Source organism: Cetorhinus maximus, chromosome 16 (assembly GCF_964194155.1).
Source record: "Cetorhinus maximus chromosome 16, sCetMax3.hap1.1, whole genome shotgun sequence".
Classification (NCBI taxonomy): Eukaryota; Metazoa; Chordata; class Chondrichthyes; order Lamniformes; family Cetorhinidae; genus Cetorhinus; species Cetorhinus maximus.
Genome location: NC_135894.1, coordinates 57,058,828 through 57,078,810, shown reverse-complemented (window position 1 = coordinate 57,078,810; position 19,983 = coordinate 57,058,828). Strand labels below are relative to the sequence as shown.

At 40.4% G+C, this 19,983-nt stretch overlaps 1 protein-coding gene across 1 annotated transcript in view; it reads right to left on the bottom strand.

Annotated features, from left to right (window-relative positions):
- Positions 1 to 1,306: 1,306 nt before the first annotated feature.
- LOC144692014 (uncharacterized) overlaps positions 1,307 to 19,983 on the bottom strand; it is an 86,795-nt gene continuing 68,118 nt past the window's right edge. Inside the window, exons 7-11 of the mRNA XM_078560572.1 lie at positions 14,723 to 14,811; positions 13,550 to 13,684; positions 8,031 to 8,202; positions 5,192 to 5,425; positions 1,307 to 1,753 (exon numbers count right to left, since the gene is read on the bottom strand). Of these exons, the coding sequence (XP_078416698.1) occupies positions 1,696 to 1,753; positions 5,192 to 5,425; positions 8,031 to 8,202; positions 13,550 to 13,684; positions 14,723 to 14,811 (688 nt within the window). The 3' untranslated portion in view covers positions 1,307 to 1,695. The remainder of the gene's footprint in view (positions 1,754 to 5,191; positions 5,426 to 8,030; positions 8,203 to 13,549; positions 13,685 to 14,722; positions 14,812 to 19,983) is intronic.

Below are 19,983 nucleotides of genomic sequence, written 5' to 3'. Positions count from 1 at the left end.
TTAAATATCAATTTAGTTGGAGGGTGTTACAATTGTGAAGTTTATAGGATTATTATATTTTAGGACTATAACTTTTGGTTTATAAAAGTGTTAGAATTTAGGACTGTATCTTTAAATGGAGGGTAAATGAAAGGGGCCATGTGACACGTGCTGGAGTCCGCATGACAGTAAACCTGGATGGTTTAATTGTTAAAAGATCAAAGACACAATGTTTTATTTGGAGGGAGGTGCCAGATATTTACACTTGGGAACAATGACAGCTATTTTTAAGTTCACAATGACAAGACCCACGTCTGCTCAGTCAGAAAGGTGTTATCAATATCAAGTTTTAAGCAATTGTGCTGGAACCTATCATTTTGTTTCTAAGATGAAAGGCTGTTGTGATCAGAGATAGTTGATTAATGTTTCTACTTGTATACAAAGACAATATATTTCCCATAGCTATGGTGAAAGGGATTAGAGGAAGCACTTTTAGGATAAGGTTACAGGCTTCCCTATAAACCCAGAAATCAGAAATATTACAGACAGGAGAATTACGGTTTGGCCTTGTGGGGTCTGCAGCCAACAGAGGGGGGCGGGGGGTGGGGGGGCAAAATAAATAGTTGGCCGGGCCAGCACCTTAAGCAGAGAAAATTGACCCTACTTTTCACCACATGGAATGCAGGTGGAAGCTCATGCTCAGTTTGAGGACCGAGTTCATGAGGCGTTAAAACAAGGCTGGAGGGTTTGCATAGATGGAACTAGAGGGAGAATCCCCAGGAAATCTCTCTGTAAAAGATAGTACTGGGAAAGGAAACTAACAGAAGTAAAACACTTGGGAGCTGTGAATCACTACTTGAGACTGAGTAACGTAACAAAATTGGGGTTTTCAGTTGTCATTAAAAGTCGAAAAGGGCAAATATTGTTCAGTTGCTTACGAAAAGAAAACAGTGTTCAGTTAATAGCGTTCTTTGTGCATTTGTCACAGTAAAAGTTTTAAAATGTGAAATTTGTGTGTCCTCTCGGCTAACTGGAAGTTCAAATTCCTCTTTGAAAGTTATCAGTTTCAATGGAGACTGGGGGGAGAGAACGGGGGAGAATAATGCCGGATGTGAAGGATGCCTCTGAGAAAGACTAAGGAATTGGCTGAAGCATTTTGTTTGAAATGAACCAGTAAGCAGAAGTCTTAATGCGTGTAACATTTTCCAGGGAACTGTGTTCCTGGATCCGCTTAAAAATGCATCACCAATTTTACGCCCTCTATTTTCATGTACTTATGGGTTTTTACCTCTGATACAAGAAGGAATGTTGAATATGACTACAGCTTAAATTACAAAGTCAGTATAATTATTTATTTTTACACAAGATAGGTTTGTAATCAGGGCTATCCTTGAGCTGTCGGCTTTTTGGAGTCTGTGTTCACTTTTTTGCTAGATTTCTCGTTTGGCATGTATGAAATTTACATAAAAACAATTCTGAGTCTAATTCTAATCAAATCCGATTCTTCCACAGATTGAATTAACTCAGTCACTGGGTATTCTTGCAAGATAAAGTCTATATTCAACAGAGAGGTTTTAGTGAGTCCAGTCACTATTTTTACATCTTCTAAATACAAGATGATAAAATGAGGTACACAGAATCACTTTGTTCCGAAAAGAGGATGTTCTTTGCTTGCGATTGAAGGAATTCTATATCAGAAGCAATTTTCCCACCTTTCTACTCCCAGGCCATAATAACTTTATTGAAGTTCACAAATACACCTTTGTTCAACTTACTGTGAAGAAAGCAGAAAATGACAGTTAAGACTATTGGGATGACCATGCAGTAATGTTTACATTTCAATGGAAGAGTTAGTCACTGCCACCAAAGTTGCCACCAAGATTTTCACCTGAATCTCTTCAGGGTATTAGAATGTTTGCACACAGCCTCTCACTGTTTTCATAGCAGCTGTTGTGCATTTTCATATTAAGCTGGGCCACTAGCATCAGTGAAATTATGTATGTTCAATGAAAGATCTCAGATCAAGTCACACAGATATCTGTTTCAAAGTTACACTTGTGTTTCATGTCTCCTCCCACTTAATCTAGGCCAACTGGGATGACAGCAGAGCGTCTGAATTCCTCTGGGAGTTTGACTTAAGGCACTTGCTCATCAGAGGGGCTGCAGGACATCTGCTATACTCTCTACCTGTAAAGCAATGGGAACCTGTTCAAAACATTTTAATTATATTTTACCCAATATAAGTCTAACTACCTATAATATATTGTTGTTTGATAAACCATCAGCAAAAAAGCATTTTATTGTCCATATTCTGGTCATGTCATTGCCTCCTTTTAAAACCAAGGTCCTGCAGGCTCCTGCCACCGTTACAGGGCTTGTCATCTTGCAGACCTATCCTCATAAGTGACTGGCCTACAACCTTGGAGCTGGTTCACCCTTCAGCCTTAGTATAACTGGCACCATCTGAGCAACTTCCATAAAGGTTCTACATAGAACTGGGGAAACATCATGAGGCATGGCCCCCGTTCTATGTGTTTGCAACACACTTGTTCTGCAGGATTATCTAATGACAGGAGGTACCTCAATCCTTATGGCAACCATCAACCCTCAATACTTGATAATGAGATGTGCAGAATGATGTATGAATCTCACTGTACTTAAAAACCACTGTATATGTGTACTTGTACAGTGCATGCAACTTGTAATATATGCTCTAGTTCCAAGTTTAGTTAACATTACAATTATAATTCTTATCTAAGTTATTGCCAATGTTACCATTGTGAAGTTTATAAGATTATGTTTTGAGATTGTGTCTTTAGGGTAAAATAAAGGGGGTCAGGTGATTTGTTCTAAAATCTGCTTGGCAACAGGCCCGGATGACATGGCGATTAAAGGGAGGCCCGGGTTGTTTTGCTGGGTGGAAGGTGGAAGGTGTTTGTACTTGGAGACAATGGTAGCAACACCTGTGCTCTGTAGCCTCCCAAGTACCAGGAAAGTGTTGAGAATGCCAGGTTGTAAATGTAACTTTGAATTGTCCATTTGATTCCAGGATATGCTGGAGTTGGGAGTCTAAAAAATAGAAATGCTAATTAGGTAACTAGATGCAAAGTCCATGTGATTCTTGTTGCCATGGGGATGGGTTTTGAGAGGGGAAGAATGCCAAGGAAGCCATTGTCATAGCAGGTCACTGAATATCATGGACAAAGTTAGTCTGCCAGGATCTGGGAGAGAGAAAGAGAAAAGCTTACAAGGCCGAATGTCTCTGTGGTTCACTGCATCGGGATGTGCATGGAAGCTCGTGCTCAGATTAAAAAAGACCAAATTCGTGAGAAGTTAAAACCAGGCTGGAAGATTTGCCTTACTTGTGCTAGAGAAGGAATCACCAGGAAAAACTGTCACCATGAAAGACAGTTCTGGGGTTATAAGTTACCAGGCTGAGAAAATAAAGAATGGCAATAAACCATTGGGAGCTAAGAATTACTTTGGACTGGTTCTGGGAGAATTGAGTGTCTACTCAAAGGAAAGCGTAATGCATACCTGTAAAGTGAGGTTTTTTGGTTGTGTTAACAGTAAAAGGGGAAAGTTCTGTTCTGTAGTTTAAAGTATAAGTTGCCTACCAAAAGAACTGTTTAGTCAATAATACTTTTAGTCTGTTAGTTACAGTAAAAGTTACTTAAAGCATGAAATCTTGTCATTCAGCTGTTGATTGGAAGTTTGAATTTCTTTTTAAAATTATTAATCTCCATGGGGTTTGTAACACCAGATTACATTTTATATTTTTCATCGTCATATTTATGTTTAAGTCACTTGTGGAAAATGCTTCCTCTAGTGCTTGCATATCAATTAAAATAAATATCTCTTACTCATTAATGTGACTTTAAATAATTTAATAAGTGTCACTATGCAGCTATCATGGCTAATTGTTCAGACTAAATGCGCCAGAACAGTCACTCTAGGTGATATTAGTAATCTCAAAGATAATTTCATTACATCTTTCAAAATTGTTCTAAGGGTAGCTCACGTGGAAATATGCAAAGTGAAATAAAGGCCCAGGTTTCCCACTCTTTGGAGAGTCATACCCCAGAAGATGTGCTGGGGGACCGCTCTGAAATCTCCATGCAAGGACTCTGCGGGAATTGCTCGGGAAGTTTCAATATCCATTGAGCAATTACCCTGTGTCTGGAACCCAAGCAAACTCCAATTTTAAAGTTGGAGACTTCGGATGGTTCCAGCTCACTTAGCAGAATAGTTAAGAAGAAAAGTTTGGAGAATTAAAACCAGTTCTAACCCCTGGGTAACTATGGAACTGAACCCCTCTCTCACCGGCTATCCCCTAACCTTTTGTCTAACGCCCCCACCCTACCCTGACTACCCTTGCACCTGACCAGACTTGACCCCGCCTGACTATCCCCATAATACTCCCCCAACCAACCCACCCACTCACCTTACACACTTGCCTTCTCTCCTAGCTAGTCAAAGTGGTTGGGACATTTAAACCAACCAGAATACAGCAGCTGGTGCTGTAAAAAGGGGTGTGGCCTCACTTCCCCTGATATTCTGCACTACACTGAAGGTCTTCAGGATATACTGCACATTTCTCAACAAGCCTGGGGCGGAAGTCTGGGTGAGAAGTGTGCAGCTCCAGACTAAAGTAAGTAAAAAGGAGCAGAGTGGCGATCTGACAGTGATTGCTACTCCACAGAAGATTCGGCCCAATGTATTAGAAACCCTTGTGAGCAAATAGTCATTGTTAAATTGTGGGTATTATTGTTGCATATTCAACAAGCTTCCTTCCACTAAAATAAAAGCAAAATACTGTGGATGCTGGAAATCTGAAACAAAAACAAAGTCCTGGAAATTCTCAGTGGATCTGGCAACATCTGTGGAGACAGAAACAAGTTAACATTTCGAGTCCAATATGACTGGTAGAGGAATGGTAGAGTTCCTGAGATGCTGCCAGACCAGATGACTTTTTCCAGCACTTTTGTTTTTATTTCAAACTTCCTTCCACAATAAATAATGTGGCCGAGCGAAATATTCATTAACTCTATTTCACAGAAGTTCACCAAAAATGTGATACATATGATGCGGGTGGTGAATGTTCTTCTAATGCCTTAAGTCCACTATTTGAAAAAGGCAAAAGGTTTTAGTGAAACATGCATGCTTTAAATATATCTAGCTTCAGATCAAAATGTTGGAATGTCAAACTTACCAAATGAAATAACGAACTCCTTCAAATGTTCCATTATGTCGCCCAACTTCATCACCTTCCAGTTCGACACCCAGGTATGCTTCCTGTCGCCCTGGTAGGTGACCCACGTATTTTATCACTCCTTTGCTGATTTTTCCTGCAGGCCGGGAGAATTTAACGAGATGCCCAATTTTCAGATCCGCAATGCTCCTGGGGGCAAATGGACGTCGGGGCAGCACTGCCTTATCAACGGACCTGTTTAAAAGAAGGAAAATCTTTTGCTTAAAATCACAATAGTGTTCCAACCACTTCAAACTTCAGGAGGACTGGGTTGCAGAGTAGGCTAAAACGTTGTCCTTTCATCTTTAGGATTGCTGAAGAACAGAGACCTTTTTAGGTTAGGCAGTACAAGTGGCATTTTACCTGAGATTTTAGTCATGCCACACCTCCCTAGATGTACTCAATACCAAACTTGGCTTTTTTAAAAAACTACCATTCCTTAGTTCTACTACATATAAATATGTAGCCTTACTGTCATGAATAGCCTTACAAGATGGTTATATTTTAAAATATCCACTTTAACGTCAGGTGAAACAACATCCTGGAAAGGAGGATATGGAGCCATAATAAACAACTCAAACCAGAAGCATGCCCATGTGTTCAGGTTGCCATGGGGTGAGAAGCTCGAACCAAAACTCACTGATATGTTGGGTGCCAGTTTTAACACCTTTTCACAGTATCCTACAGAAAAAGGACAGCTGCTGTTTGATACACAGAGACAAAGAAGCTACTGCTGTGGGGAAGCAGGCGGAATGGTTTTGTGTTTAAAAACCAAGCAGGAAGCTTAAAAAGGAAGGGAACAGAACAGGCGAAACTCTTGAAGATTTAAGGAACAGAGAGTCAGTGAGGTGTGCCTTGCTGGTGATGAGTGGACCTGGAAAACTCAAACAGGAAGTGGAATAATTGTCTCTATAACTGAAAGTTTTGACATGACATGGCAGGCAGAAGTGAACCAGCCGGAGAGCTGGAAGTAACCGTGGGACTGTTGCTGGAGAATGAGAAACATGCCATTTTCTTTAGTTTGGTGTTTTAGTGGACTTTTGGTTTGTTTGTTACAATAAAAATCTTAAAATGTGAAATCTTGTCTTTCGGTTCTCAGTCGGTTCTCTCCATGGGAAATTCATCTCTTTTTAAGGGCTAACGTGCTCTATGAAGGTAATAATGCCTACCCATACCCCAAAATCTAAAATTAGGTATATATTGATTACTAGATTGCTGATACACAATCACAGTTAATACTGTAAGCATTCTATGTTTTCATTGTTGCGTACTGTTAATCCATTGTCTGATATTCCACTTAGAATGCATTTTGAAATACCTCATTGTCACTTTAACATTGGACTTCTTAATAATGAATTATGGTGCATGATGGTTTAATTTAGATTCAGGTGCCTGTTAGGTGGTGGTATGTGATCTTAGATCTGTATATTTTTTAAACACAAATGTTTTTGTTTCATATTTTTGCTCACTATATGTATGCTGACATGTTTATGAACAGAAATAATAAATATTATGCAATGCTTCTATTTCTGTTCCTGCACCCCCACTATGAGACCAACATGATTGTCCATGGATGGGGCGTATTAAAAGTGTTACTCATATTTGAAACTCTGCTGAGGCCCTATTTTACTGTTAAATTTACTTATGTGAGGGGATTATTTGTGATTTAATGAGCCAACTATATTGGTAATGGACATAATTTCCTAAGCTTAATAGTTGGGCAAGGTAGTAAAATTTTAGCTGAAAAGTTTAGCGTGGCTACCTATATTAAGACGATAAATAGTTATACAGGAAGCATAGCCAGAATTTTTACCTTGACGGGTGGGCACGCACCGCGCCCGACCTGACTGAGCGTGAAATGACACATGATGACATCGGCCGAGCATGCCAACAATTAAAAGGCCTATTAAGGCCATTAAGTTATCAATTGACTTTAATTTTTCACTGCCCATTCAACCTAACGGTTGGCAGGCAGGCAAAAAGGCCAAGCGGCCTTTACATTTTTTTAGGAAACCTCATCGACGGGTGGAATGAGGTTTCCAAAAGCAAATACAAATAAAAATAACTTTATTTTTTAATTAAAAATATGTCCATATGTCTGGGTGGGACATGATTCATTACATTTTTCAGCTCTTTATTATTTTCTTAAATATCTCTGCATCTCCCTGAGACAGCTCCATGCCTCAGGGAGATTATTCAGTGCTGTCTCGTGCGTGTGCGCATAGTTTGCGTGAGGCCTGTTCGTCACCCTCCCCCCGCCCGCACAGGCAGCACTCAGCGCTGCCGCTCATGTATCTCACTGGGCGGGCATTGGCTGCCGGACTGCCCCTGCTGATCCCGCACGCCAAGGGCACCATTATGCCCCATGTTTCAATTTACTCAAGGAATAGAAAAAATAACGTAGCTATGTACATTGAAACAATGATATATCAATTGATGTTTAATATAAACTGCATTTTGTGCAAACAGCCCTTTATGTACCAGTTTAAAATTGCTGTGAAGTCCCACTTGTGACTACATTCTGATTTGCAGGTCACAACTGTGTGGAGATCTATTAGTTGGTCAGCTTGGTGGGACCTTTGAGCCGAAACTTTGGATCAATTTAATTGCCTGGACAGTAATGTGCTGGAGCAGAATACCCACCCATTATAGAGTGCATCAGAATTACATCCCAGTGAAATCACTGAAATCAGACAGTGCTATAAGGGGCAGATGATCTGTCACATTAAAACAAAATGTGACAAAAGCAATCTTTTCAGAGCTCTCTGAATTCAGTAGGCTAAGACTTTTCCTCACTAACCTCACTGTTTTTTTTCTGTTGAGGTAGTTGCTCCAAAAACCAGGAGATGAAGGTATGGATTTGCAGGGAGTTGAACTGGAGCACTGTGTATATGGGAACTGATGGTGACCATTAATCTGACTTATAGATGACATATCATCATCGCTCTCCCAATCTAGATCAAACAGACTGCCTTGAGGGAGAGAAAAAAATCAGTTAGATTTTTACAAACTCTACCATGCTGGGCCAATGTTGATTCTTGACTACAGATCAATCAGGCCAAAGGCTGCAGATGAAAGAACAGCGGCTTTTGTAGAGCCTTGTTAACCTAATCTCATCAAAAATCTCTGTACTAACATTATAGTAAAACGTCAAGTTGATGGTCAAGGTGAACAAACCACATAAACAGTCTGATTCAAGTTTCATAATTCTGAATCTATACTTTCAGTTAATCATGCACAAAACAGTATAGTGAAAACACTTTGTGCTCCCACCGATGTGGTATTTTCTTAAAATAATGTACTAGGATACCTCTAGATTGCATTGAAAATATCAGTGTTGAAAGTGTTGTGTGAGAAAACACTAAAAGCTTTGATACATTTTCCAAATATATATTGTAACAGTCTTTTGAATTGTGATCTCTTCAATCAGTATACTAAATGTTTTTGGGCACACAGTCTTTTAACTCTATTCTCATAATGTTTTGCATTTTTCTATAATCTTACAGACCTGAATACCACACAAATGGAGTAATTTCTTACCCCCCACCACCCCCCCATCAAATCTTACAAATAAAGTTTAAGATCTTTGGCAGAACAGGTCTTGAATATCTGCCAGATTTAAATGAAGCAATTAGAACTTCTGTTGTAATCAGGATTCTACAAAGTTGCCCTTCAGCAGTTTCGGGCATTAAAATTCTACATCTTCCCACCCTTCTGTTGTGGAGCCTTAACCATGGTATTCTTTAAGGGCATTCTCATACATGTTCTTATCATGGAAGAAAAACAGAAGGAAGAGGAAATGACAGAGGCACGCACCATAAGACTACATTAAAGGAAAAAAAAAAGCAACTCAGAAGTACCCTTCCACCAAAGATTACAAACTATGCCATTCCTCAATGATATCTCAGAAGAGGTCTGCTTAAGGAGGCAATGATTCAGTAGGGAAGCATAAAAGGAATTCTGTCTTCCATCGCAAATTGATCTCCAAAACATTCTCTCAAAATACAATGAACAAATTTACTTGATAACAATGGACAACAAATAAGGGAAATCATGTTTAACTAATTTATTAGAGTTCTTTGAGGAAGTAACAAACAAGCTGGAAAAAGGGGAACCTGTAGATGTGGTGTACTTGGATTTCCAAAAAGGCATTTGATCAGCTGACACATTAAAGGTTACTACACAAAATAAGAGCTCATGGTGTACGGGATAACATATTAGCATGGATAGAGGATTGGTTAGCTAACAGGAAGCAGAATAAGGATAGAAGGGTCTTTCTCCAGCTGGCAAGCTGTAAATAGTAGAGTGCCACAGGGATCAGTTCTGGGGCCTCAGCCATTTATAATCTACTGTACATCAATGACTTAAATGAAGGGACTGAATGTATGGTAGCTAAATTTGCTGATGACACTTAGATAGGTAGGAATGTAAGCTGTCAAGAGGAAGTAAAGAGTCTACAAAGAGACATAGGTTAAGTGAGTGAGCAAAAATTTTGCAGATGGAATATAATCTGGGAAAATGTGAACTTGTCCACTTTGGCAGGAAGAGTAGAAAACCAGTATACAATTTAAATGGAGAGTAATTGCGGAACTCAGTGGTACGGGGGAATCTGGGTGTCCGAGTACATGAATCACACAAAGATAGTATGCAGGTACAGCAAGTGATTAGGAAGGCAAATGGAATGTTAGTGTTCACTGCAAGGGGAATGGAATATAAAAGTAGGGAAGGTTTGTTACAGTTGTATGGTGAGACCACATCTGGAGTATTGTGTGCAGTTTTGTCTCATAAGAACATATGAAATAGGAGCAGGAGTAGGCCATTCAGCCCTTCGAGCCTACTCCATCATTCAATGAGATCATGGCTGATCCTCTACCTCAAGACCATTTTCCTGCATTATCACCGTTTCTCGATGCTTTTAATATGTAGAAATCTATCAATTTCAGTCTTGAACACACTCAACGGCTGAGCTGTCACAGCCCTCTGGGGCAAAGAATTCTAAAGATTCACCACCCTCTGAATGAAGAAATTCCTCCTCATCTCAGTCGGAAATGGCCTGTCCCTTATTCTGAGACTGTGCCCCCTGGTTTCAGTCTCCCCAGCCAAGGGAAACAGCTTCCCTGCATCTACCCTGTAGAAGCCTGTAAGAATTTGGTATGTTTCATTTCAAAAAGAATATAATTGCATTTGAAGCAGTTCAGAAAAAGTCCACTCGATTCATTCCTGGGATGAAGTGCTTACCTTATGAAGAAACTTTGAACAGGTTGGGTGTTTACCCACTGGAGTTTAAAAGAATGAAAGGTGATCTTATTGAAACGTATAAGATCCTGAGCAGACTTGATAGGGTGGATAATGGGAGGATGTTTTGTCTTGTGGGGAAGACTAGAACTAGGGAACATAGTTTTTAAAAAAGAGAGGTCTCTCATTTAAGATGGAGATGAGAAATCATTTTCTCCCAGAAGGTTGTTAGTGTGTGGAATTCTCTTCCTCAGAAAGCAGTGGAGGCAGTCACTGAATTTAATCAAGGCTGAGTCAGACAGATTTTTGATAGTCAAGGGTTATGGCAGCAGACAGGAAAGTTGAGTTGAGACCACAATCAGATCAATCATGATTTTATTGAATAGCCGACTCCTGGCTCTTAAATCCTATGTTCCCATGATTGCATAACATGGAGTGGTTTCATTGTTCATATAAATATCTTATTTCCTGCTCCTAACACTATACTTGAAAGCCAGGGATGCCAGTGAGGCTTGCTATATCTTTGTATTGTAAGCCTCTTGGGACTGAGGTCACCCTTGCCTCAGGGCTGTTGAGTTCTAGTGGACTATGTAGACTGCAGTGTTGTGACAGCTACATGAGCTGGCATCTGGTTCTGTTTGCTAGAAAGGTCATGTGAGCCGTCATCAGGAGAGATTACTCTATCATGAAAGAAAACCGAGCTATGCCATTTGTGCTGAATCCTGGATCTGTCAGCCCATTGATCATCAGGAGGACAAGCCTGCTGGCATCAGTTAAACCCTGCAGATCCAACTTCCAGCATCCTTTCAGGCTGTGTATTCCAAATGTAACAATTTGTTGCATAAATAAAATATCTTCTTATTTCCCCCAAATCTTTTGCCAATTATCTTAAACCTGTGTCCTTTGGTTATTGATCCTCTTGCTAGTTGAAACAGTTTCTCCCAATCCACACTATTAAAAACCCTTCAGAATTTTGAACACCACCATTAAATTTCTCCTTCTCCCTCTCTGCTCTAAGGAGAACAATTCCCATATCCTCAAAATCCCCATAAACATCCATTGTGCAAAGTTGTCTACATTTTGCTATTAGTTTGTCACTTTCTCAAAGAAGAATGTACAAAATGGACTGCAGCAAAACGTGCAAGGTGAAGGTTGTGAAATAATAGTGATGCTCCTATCTAATTTCATTTTTTCCCTATAACCCTTAACAGTACAACCATATTATAGCCCAGAGATTAATGCAAACAGAAACTTGGCTTCAACATATGTGGCAAAGATTCTACCTTCTGCTAGGACCAACAATAGGAGAATTAACCTCATATATATGTTATATGCAGGTTTTATAACACGTCTGAGCCTTCATTATAAATGTAACATATAGATTAGTATGACTGGGATTAACAATTAATCTTTAATTACAGCACATAGCTCATCAGAGACCACATTGGATGCACTCCATCTTCTTCTGTCTCTTCCAAAAGGCACAAAATATGGTACCAACCATATTTAAAGTGTAAAGAAATTTTAAAATGATGCAATAAAAAGCCAAATCCATAGTCATGCTGAATCAGTGCAATGTTTTAAAACAAAGCTGGGATCAATGCTTTTGCTCGTGTATATGTAAAAGAAAGTTTTTCTTTTCTTTTCCTATAAAATTATGAGGGGTTTGATGGGGGTAAATAAGAAGAAACTGTTTTCACTGCCAGGAGGGCCTATAACCTGAAGTCACAGTTTCAAGGTATTGGCAAAAGAGGGGACATGAGCAGAAATATTTTTATTCAGCGAGTATTATGATCTGGAGCACACTGTCAGAAAGGGTGACGGAAGCAGGTTCAGTAGTAACTTTCAAAAGGGAAATTAGTAAATACTTGATGGAAAATTATTTGAAGGGCTCTGTGGAAAGTCCAGGGGAGTGAAACTAATTGGATAGCTGTTTCAAAGATCCTGCACAGGCACAATGGACCAAATGGTCTCCATCTGTGCTGAATGATTCTGTGAAAAAAAAAACTCATAAGAAATTAAAATATCCCTTTGAGAACCTCAAGGAGCCAAAAATTTTGGATGAAACGTTCTTTAAGATGCGTGCACCTCTCAGTTCATCCATGGAATTTGAACAGAAATAAAGACAATGGAAGAAATTCTCCAGTACTTATCCAGTTCTAAGGCTTCTGAAGTCAGAGCTGTCAATCATCAATGATTAAAGGCACAGTGGCAGAGCTCCTGAAAAGACTGTGAGCAAGTACTCTTTTTCCTGGTTTCTAAGTGCCTGCTAAATCCTTGATTAAAAGTAACTTAAATCAGCATTTAGAATTTGCAGCCCAAGCAACATAATCTGATTCCAAATATAACTTATCTCCAGGCATTCATGTTGAGCGTGTTTTTATTTTAGCACTATTTTAGGACGGTATGAAACAAAATACAGAAGTATTCCTATTTTGTCATAGTGGCAGACCAAATAAGGCAAGTTGACCTTTTTTGTGGCTGTAGACCCTAATGATCCCTCCTCTGGATCAATTAAATAGGATTTCTGTTCCCATAACAATGCCAGCTGAGAACTGGTGATATTTCAATTCACATCATTGAAAAAAAACTCTACTATTAGGAAGCAATACAGCCGAGCAGCTGGCTCTTCTTCTTTTGGGTAGGTTTTGACTAACTGATAGGAGGAATGTGTTATTAAACTTGGATTGTAAAGCTTGGTCTGTACTGTAAACGAAGGTTAACAGAGCCAAGGAGTTCTACAGTTTTGAGGTCCTGGGGAAAAAAAGTATAAAGAGTTTTTGTGCAATGAAGATGCACAAATCAGGCAGAACACGTAGAGCAGTGCTATTAGAACCTAGGAAGAACAAGAAAGGAAATTTCAGAGTAGAATAGAGAGAGGCGAGAAAGAGCAGTCATTAATTCTGTGAGTATATCCACAGCATAGCATGAAACAATGGCAAACATTTATTCAAATATGATTGATTATTTGTTGTTGGGAGGAAGAATATTTGTTGTTGGGAGTCCATCAGCTCCAATCCAGCTTGGAGACATTAGAATAAAACCAAGCTGTCTGTTTCTTATGAAAGTCATTCTAGTAAATACCTCCAAGATGATGCTTGTTTGAATTTGAGACCTGATCAAAGGTGCCATTGCTGCAGGATGCGAGGAGAACCTCTGTGCTGTCACTATCTACTGAAACTGGAGAAGCATTTCCTGTAGCCCTGCTTTTGTTTTCATCTGTGGGCAGAAAACACAGTAGTTCTGTGTGAGTCACACTCTATGTGTTAGATACACACACATTCTGATTCACTGCAACACTGGGGGACCAAAACAACACAAGTTTTATTCTCCAAAAATCTCCTTGTGGGTTCTCCTGATTGGCTATTATAACTTTGGTGGAAAATGGGCAGAAAGCTGTTTCAGCACTTATCTGGGATTTCTGCTGATCCTCCACTGAAACTATGGCAGCCAATCAGGAGAAACCCTGACGAAGTTCTGAGATGAAAAGGACCAAAGGAAAGGAGCAACAAACTGCTCTTGATTTAGATGTTCAGTTAGAATGCAAAAAGGGGAAGATTTTGCTAAATGGAATAAAGCAGGCTACAAAATAAGCATTAGCGCGCCCCACTCTGCCACCAAATCTAAAAGGTGATGTGGATTGTTACTGGGGGAGGGGATGAATTTTAGGTGAGGTTCTGTAATCTGACACTGCCACTGGACAGCCGTGTTCATTTTACATTCTCATTGAAAGTGCCCTTGGAATGCTGTTTTTTCTCTTACTGTGATTGTGGAATAATCCCGATGGAATGGCTTCCAGCAATGTGTCTGCACACCTTCAGATCCTCACCTGTGCATTTTTATTTAAAGGGACAAATCTAACCTAAATTAACAAAGGTCTGCACTTGCTTCAGTTCAAACTAATCTCTGAAACTCAACCAACCCAGATTTCCAAAACCTACCCTGAAGAAATATCAGACTGCAAAACTAATTTCACACCAATTTATTAATCACCATTGTTGCAGCAAAAAAGAATCTCGCCACAAATGGCCAAAATGAATTAGCTATTATGCCTGTGATTAGAGTAGTGTTGCACATTGTTTGGAAGCTGTATGGCACCACATTGAAACTTGTGTCCAAGTTATAAGTGGTTGAAATATTATAAGTTATGGCACATAAAGAAGGCTTAATCGATTGTAGTTACTCTTTCTTACCTGCTGTTCTGATTTCATTAACTTTCAAAACAGTACTAACTGATGTTAAGCAACATTGATTTACCATCCCATGTTTGGAGTCTTTGATCAAAGGTCACTTCCTCGTTTGATTTGGTTGGACCGCTTTTCTCTTCAATGTTGAAATATTCAAATCTGTCCAACAGTTTTGAAAACAAAATGAGATAGTTAATTTGTTTGCAAATGAAAATAAGCAATCTACATCACCCTCACAAGGGAGTTAAGCACAATTCGGTTTGGCCTTGATCTAGCAATAGCATATCTTGTGAGGCAGGACACTTATCCACTTATCCACAGACTTATCCACTTACACTCCCACTACTTTCTGATGGATGCTGCCAACTGGACTGCGTTCTCAATTATGAGCTGACAGAAGCTCAGTATTCTGCAGTCAGTCAATCTGCAGGCCAAAATACTATCCAACCAGAAAGAATGACGATCTTCCTTCTTTCCTTAATAATAAGAGACACCTGAAGTAATAGTTGGAGAGGGGAAAAAAAAACATTTGAAGTGGTTTTTGAGAAATTTAGGGTGAATTTTAAGTACCTGATCTACTCAGAGTGAAGGAGCCTGGTAACACATCAGCACTTTTTAATGCGACCACTGCATCTGATGTCCAGGTTTTCTGATCAATTGGAGCAAGACGCATCAGTCTATTTCAGCAGAACTATTTAAAGGAACCTAGTGAGGATCAGACTGGAAGTATGATAGAGGTCTTCAGACAGAGCCAGAAGTTGCAGAAATGGAGGCATAACAGAGTAAGGCAGCAGCGCATGCTTCAGCAATTCATCTCTGGAGATGATCCTGCGGGTAGCTCAGAGGGAGATTCTGTTCTCTGAAGATGGGAAGAAGAAGCCTACCCCTGAAATCAAGCATTCATGGTTGGAAGTGGCTGAGGTAGCCATCAGCAGGGAGGTGATCGCATGCTCCTGGATACAGTGTCAATAAGCGGTTCAATGACCTCATCACAGCACAGAAAGTGAGTAGCATGGTACATTCAACTATATTGTGATGTGCCTCTTACCCCAAACCCACTCACTCTACCTTCTGCACCTCATTCCTGATAGCAACATGATAGCTGGTGCACCCCTCTCTCTCTGTCGAGGCACCTCCTTACATCCCATCTGACCAGCTAACTCTGACACTCACCTTCCTCTTATTGCAATGCCACATCAATCACTCAGAGTTACCCTCCATAAATGCCCTTCCACCTTCTCAAAACATTTTACTTCTCACACTCAGGTCCCTTTCTCTCCTTGCAGGAAAAGAGTACAAAACGCAAGGGGGAAGGAAGACCTCGAAGTGGCCCTCTCATCATCTCCACTTTGGCATCTACAGAGGATGCAATGGATATAAGCCATTTTTCAGTATGCATGGCCAGTGGAGATGGAGAGCTCCCAGCTACCTGGTGATAGAATTCTACGTCACACAGCTACATGTTGTAAACAGTCATATTGATCTGATGTCAGAAGACAATGAAATTTGATGATCTACACAATGATGTCCTAGCACACTCTCCCCTTGTCAATTCTAACTCATGTCTTTCGTTGCTACAGGTCCATCAGGAGCTGATCCCAGAGGAAGATGAAGACTCTTCAGAGGAGGTCATTAACTCTGATGATGTAATGTCACATGACTCATGCAAACCTTCCAAACAACTCAAATACACACACCTCATTGGGACCGCCAAGAAAGATAACTGGCTTGTCATTTGTTGTAGCAAACTTCACAAGTATACAGGAGCATGTATTAGAGATGGGTAGAACATTGGAGAGTCCCTGTTGCATTGTGCAGGATTCCAGCTGGATGTAGATGCTAGCCTCAGTGGCCATCAATAAAGGAGACAATTCTAGAGCAGGAACAGACAATGTGTGAGGTTCTGACAGCTTTTCTAGCAGCTTTGGTGTGATTTGAGACAGAATGGTGGAGATCATCTTTGGCATGAGTGCCATGATATCTAAGGCCTTTGCCCTGATGTCTATGTCCTTGGAAAGAGTGGCCACCTATGTGGAGCATCAGAAGCGGCAGTCAACCAAATGCTTGCTGGCCCTCACCACTGGTCTGCATGCTCAGACTGCCAGCATGAGCAGGCTGGACGAAAACCTCACCTTGTTTGTTCAGCTCCTCACTGAAGTGCAGCAAAGTGCTTTCCAGCTCTTGGCCAGCAGGGAAATCTGGGACATGGGAGTGGGGACATTGACCATTTGCCACTCTTGCCCCCCCACCCATCCCACTACCAGTACTCAATGGCCAAGTCTGCCCCTGCACAAGTGCAGCTGGGGCAATTTTTGGTGGGGCCTTTCCAGGCTTCGAAACCCAGAGGATATCAGCCAAGAGCATTCCAGCTTTTAGAGCAGGGATACGTGCAGCCTGCCCCCAAACCTGTGAAAGAAACATAGAAACATAGAAAATAGGAGGAGTAGGCCATTTGGCCCTTTGAGTCTGCTCCGCCATTCAATGTGATTATGGCTGATCCTCTATTTCAACGCTGTACTCCTGCTCTCTTCCCATATCCCTTGATGCCTTTAGAGTCCAGAAATCTATCTATTTCCTTCTTAAATATATTCAATGACTTGTCCTCTTCAGCCTTTTGTGGTAGTGAATCCCATAGGTTCACCATCCTCTGAGTGAAGAAGTTTCTCCTCATTTCAGTCCTCAATGGCCTACCCTGTATCCTGAGACTGTGACCTCTTGTTCTAGACCCTGCCCCCCCCAACCAGAGGAAATATCATCCCTACATCCAGTCTGACCAGTCCTGTCAGAATTTTATACGTTTCAATGAGATCCTCTCTCATTCTTCTAAATTCCAGTGAATACAGAACAAGTAGGCCCAATTGCTCCTCATACAACAATCCTGCCATCCCAGGAATCAGCCTGGTGAATCTTCACTGCACTCCCTCTAAGGCAAGTATATCCTTTCTTAGGTAAGGAGGCCAAAACTGCACACAATACTCCAGGTGTGGTCTCACCAAGGCCTTGTACAGCTGCAGTAAGACATCCTTGCTCCTGTACTCAAGACCTCTTGTAATGAAGGCCAACATACCATTTGCCTTCTTAACTACTTGCTGCACCTGCATGCTTGCAGAGTAGTAGAAAAAGGAAGACAAAGGATTTGTAGCTGCACAAACATATTCATTTGGATGTTTTGTTACATTTCTGTTTCATGTTTATGCACCTGCAGAGTTAATTTATAGAGTTAATTTTCTAGGCAACTTTTCTTGGTGGAAAAATTGAACTTCATTTACAAGGCAGCAGCAGCAGCTACATGTGTGCATCAAACTCTATAACTAAAGAAAAACTCCCTCCTAGAGGTTCCCTGCGCTGCTAGCTGATTGGTTTACATAGATCATGTGATCTTACAACATGGGATTATTCTTAAAGCTACAGTCCTAATGTTTGTCAGAACTATAATTACTACATTCCTCCCCCTTTAACCTTTCTGTACATTTTGTATTTACAAGAATATTTATCTCATGACATTACAATATTTACACAGGCCATGAAATTACAAGTTCAGTCTTTCAGGTGGTTTCCTGATCCATGTGGAATGTCGTAGCTCCACGACTTCCAATTCTTTGACAGAAACCACATTCTCTGGAATCACATTAACATCAGGTACCTCATTAGGCACAGGCAGTTCAGTGTTGTCCTCTCTGACAGAGACACTGGGCATGTCTATCCTTGGTTGAGCAACTTCAACAGAAACCACAGGTTCAGCAATGGTTACATTTTGTTGGGCTACCTCCCTTCTTCTTAAATGATCCACATGCTTACGGGTGATCTGACACTCCACTTCCATGTGGTATGACAATGGTCCAGTCACAGAGCTCACTTTACCAGGTAACCACTTTGATCCTCCACTGAAATTCCTTACAAATACTGCTTCTCCAACAGTAAATTGCCCCTCATGACTATGTAAATCATGAGTTGCTTTTTGGTTCCCTTGACTTTTCTCCACCTTCCCCTCCGAATTGGGAAGTATCGGTCTTAGTATTGTTCGAAGATGGCGCCTCATCAGTAACCCTGCAGGTGTTGCACCTGTCGTAGAGTGGGGGGTTGTTCTGTAGTGAAATAGGAAACGAGCAAGTTTAATTTCCAATGATTCATTTGTTAACTTTTTAATTCCCACCTTTTATTGACTTTTTGGAACCTTCTTCCTTTTTGTCTTCTTCTTTCTACCACAGAGTTTAGTCTCAGCCTTCTTTTTGACTTCCCTGTCGGCCAGATTTCTCTCAGGTAAAATCTCAACTTGTCTTAGTTCTGTAGTTGAACTACACGATCTACTCGCATCTTGGAAAGTTCCACGACTTTAAAGCAAAGTCTCTTTAGTTTCATTCAGCTGATTCTTCAGCTCTTCTCTCTCCTTCTTTTATCTGTTGGCTTCCTACTGGAACCTTGAACATTACTGTGTCTTCTCTACCAACCGATTCTTCAGTTTGTTCAGAGTGATGTTAAATTAATTCTGCTTCTCTTCATAATTTTCCAGAGGTACAAACTTTGATCTGTTGGATCCTTGTAGTGTGTGAACGTCTTTCAACAGGTTTTCCTTTTCTTTGCGAAGCTCACTCGCTTCATCTTGAATTCTGTCATTCAGCAGAGTCTCCTTCAGTTTCTTCTGCTGTTCTTCCATGTCATTGTTTAAGACAGTCTTCATTTCTTCAGGTTACTGAATGGCCAAACACTCCCTTTTCATCCAGTTGCAGTCTTTGGACTCTCCAGGCTCCTTCTGAAGTACCTTGCCTTGTTCCTTTTCTAACTCAGAAACTCTTCCTGCTTCCTTTTGAAATCTCACTGGCCAGTCAAGGTTAGCTTCCCTCAACCAATTTTGACCTAGAAGGCTTGGTCCACTATCTTCAGATACCATCATTGATAGTTGTGCTGTTTATATAATAAACAGGTACTCTGGTGATACCTTTTACCTGGATTTCTTCGCCTGTGTATATTTTCAACTTGGCAGAAATTTGTTCCAAATTTAATTGCTGAGCACTTTTATTTAAGTGTCTGAAAGTGTGTTCTGCTAATACAGTAGTAGAAGCACCAGTGTCTACTTCCATTTTTAAGGGTTTATCATTCATTTGCAATGTGACAGTAATTGGGTCTGTCTTCCCAACTTTCACACTGAATAAAGAATAAATGTCAGAATTGGTTGTTTCTGATCCTTCCACACCAAATACTTCATTGGGCTTTGTTTGTTGCCTGGAAGCCTGTTTTAATCTCGCTTTGCAATGTTTCAATATGTGCCCACTTTGTGACAAAAATAACCCTCCGTCTTTTTAAATTGCCAATCGTTAGGAGTATGATTGTTTC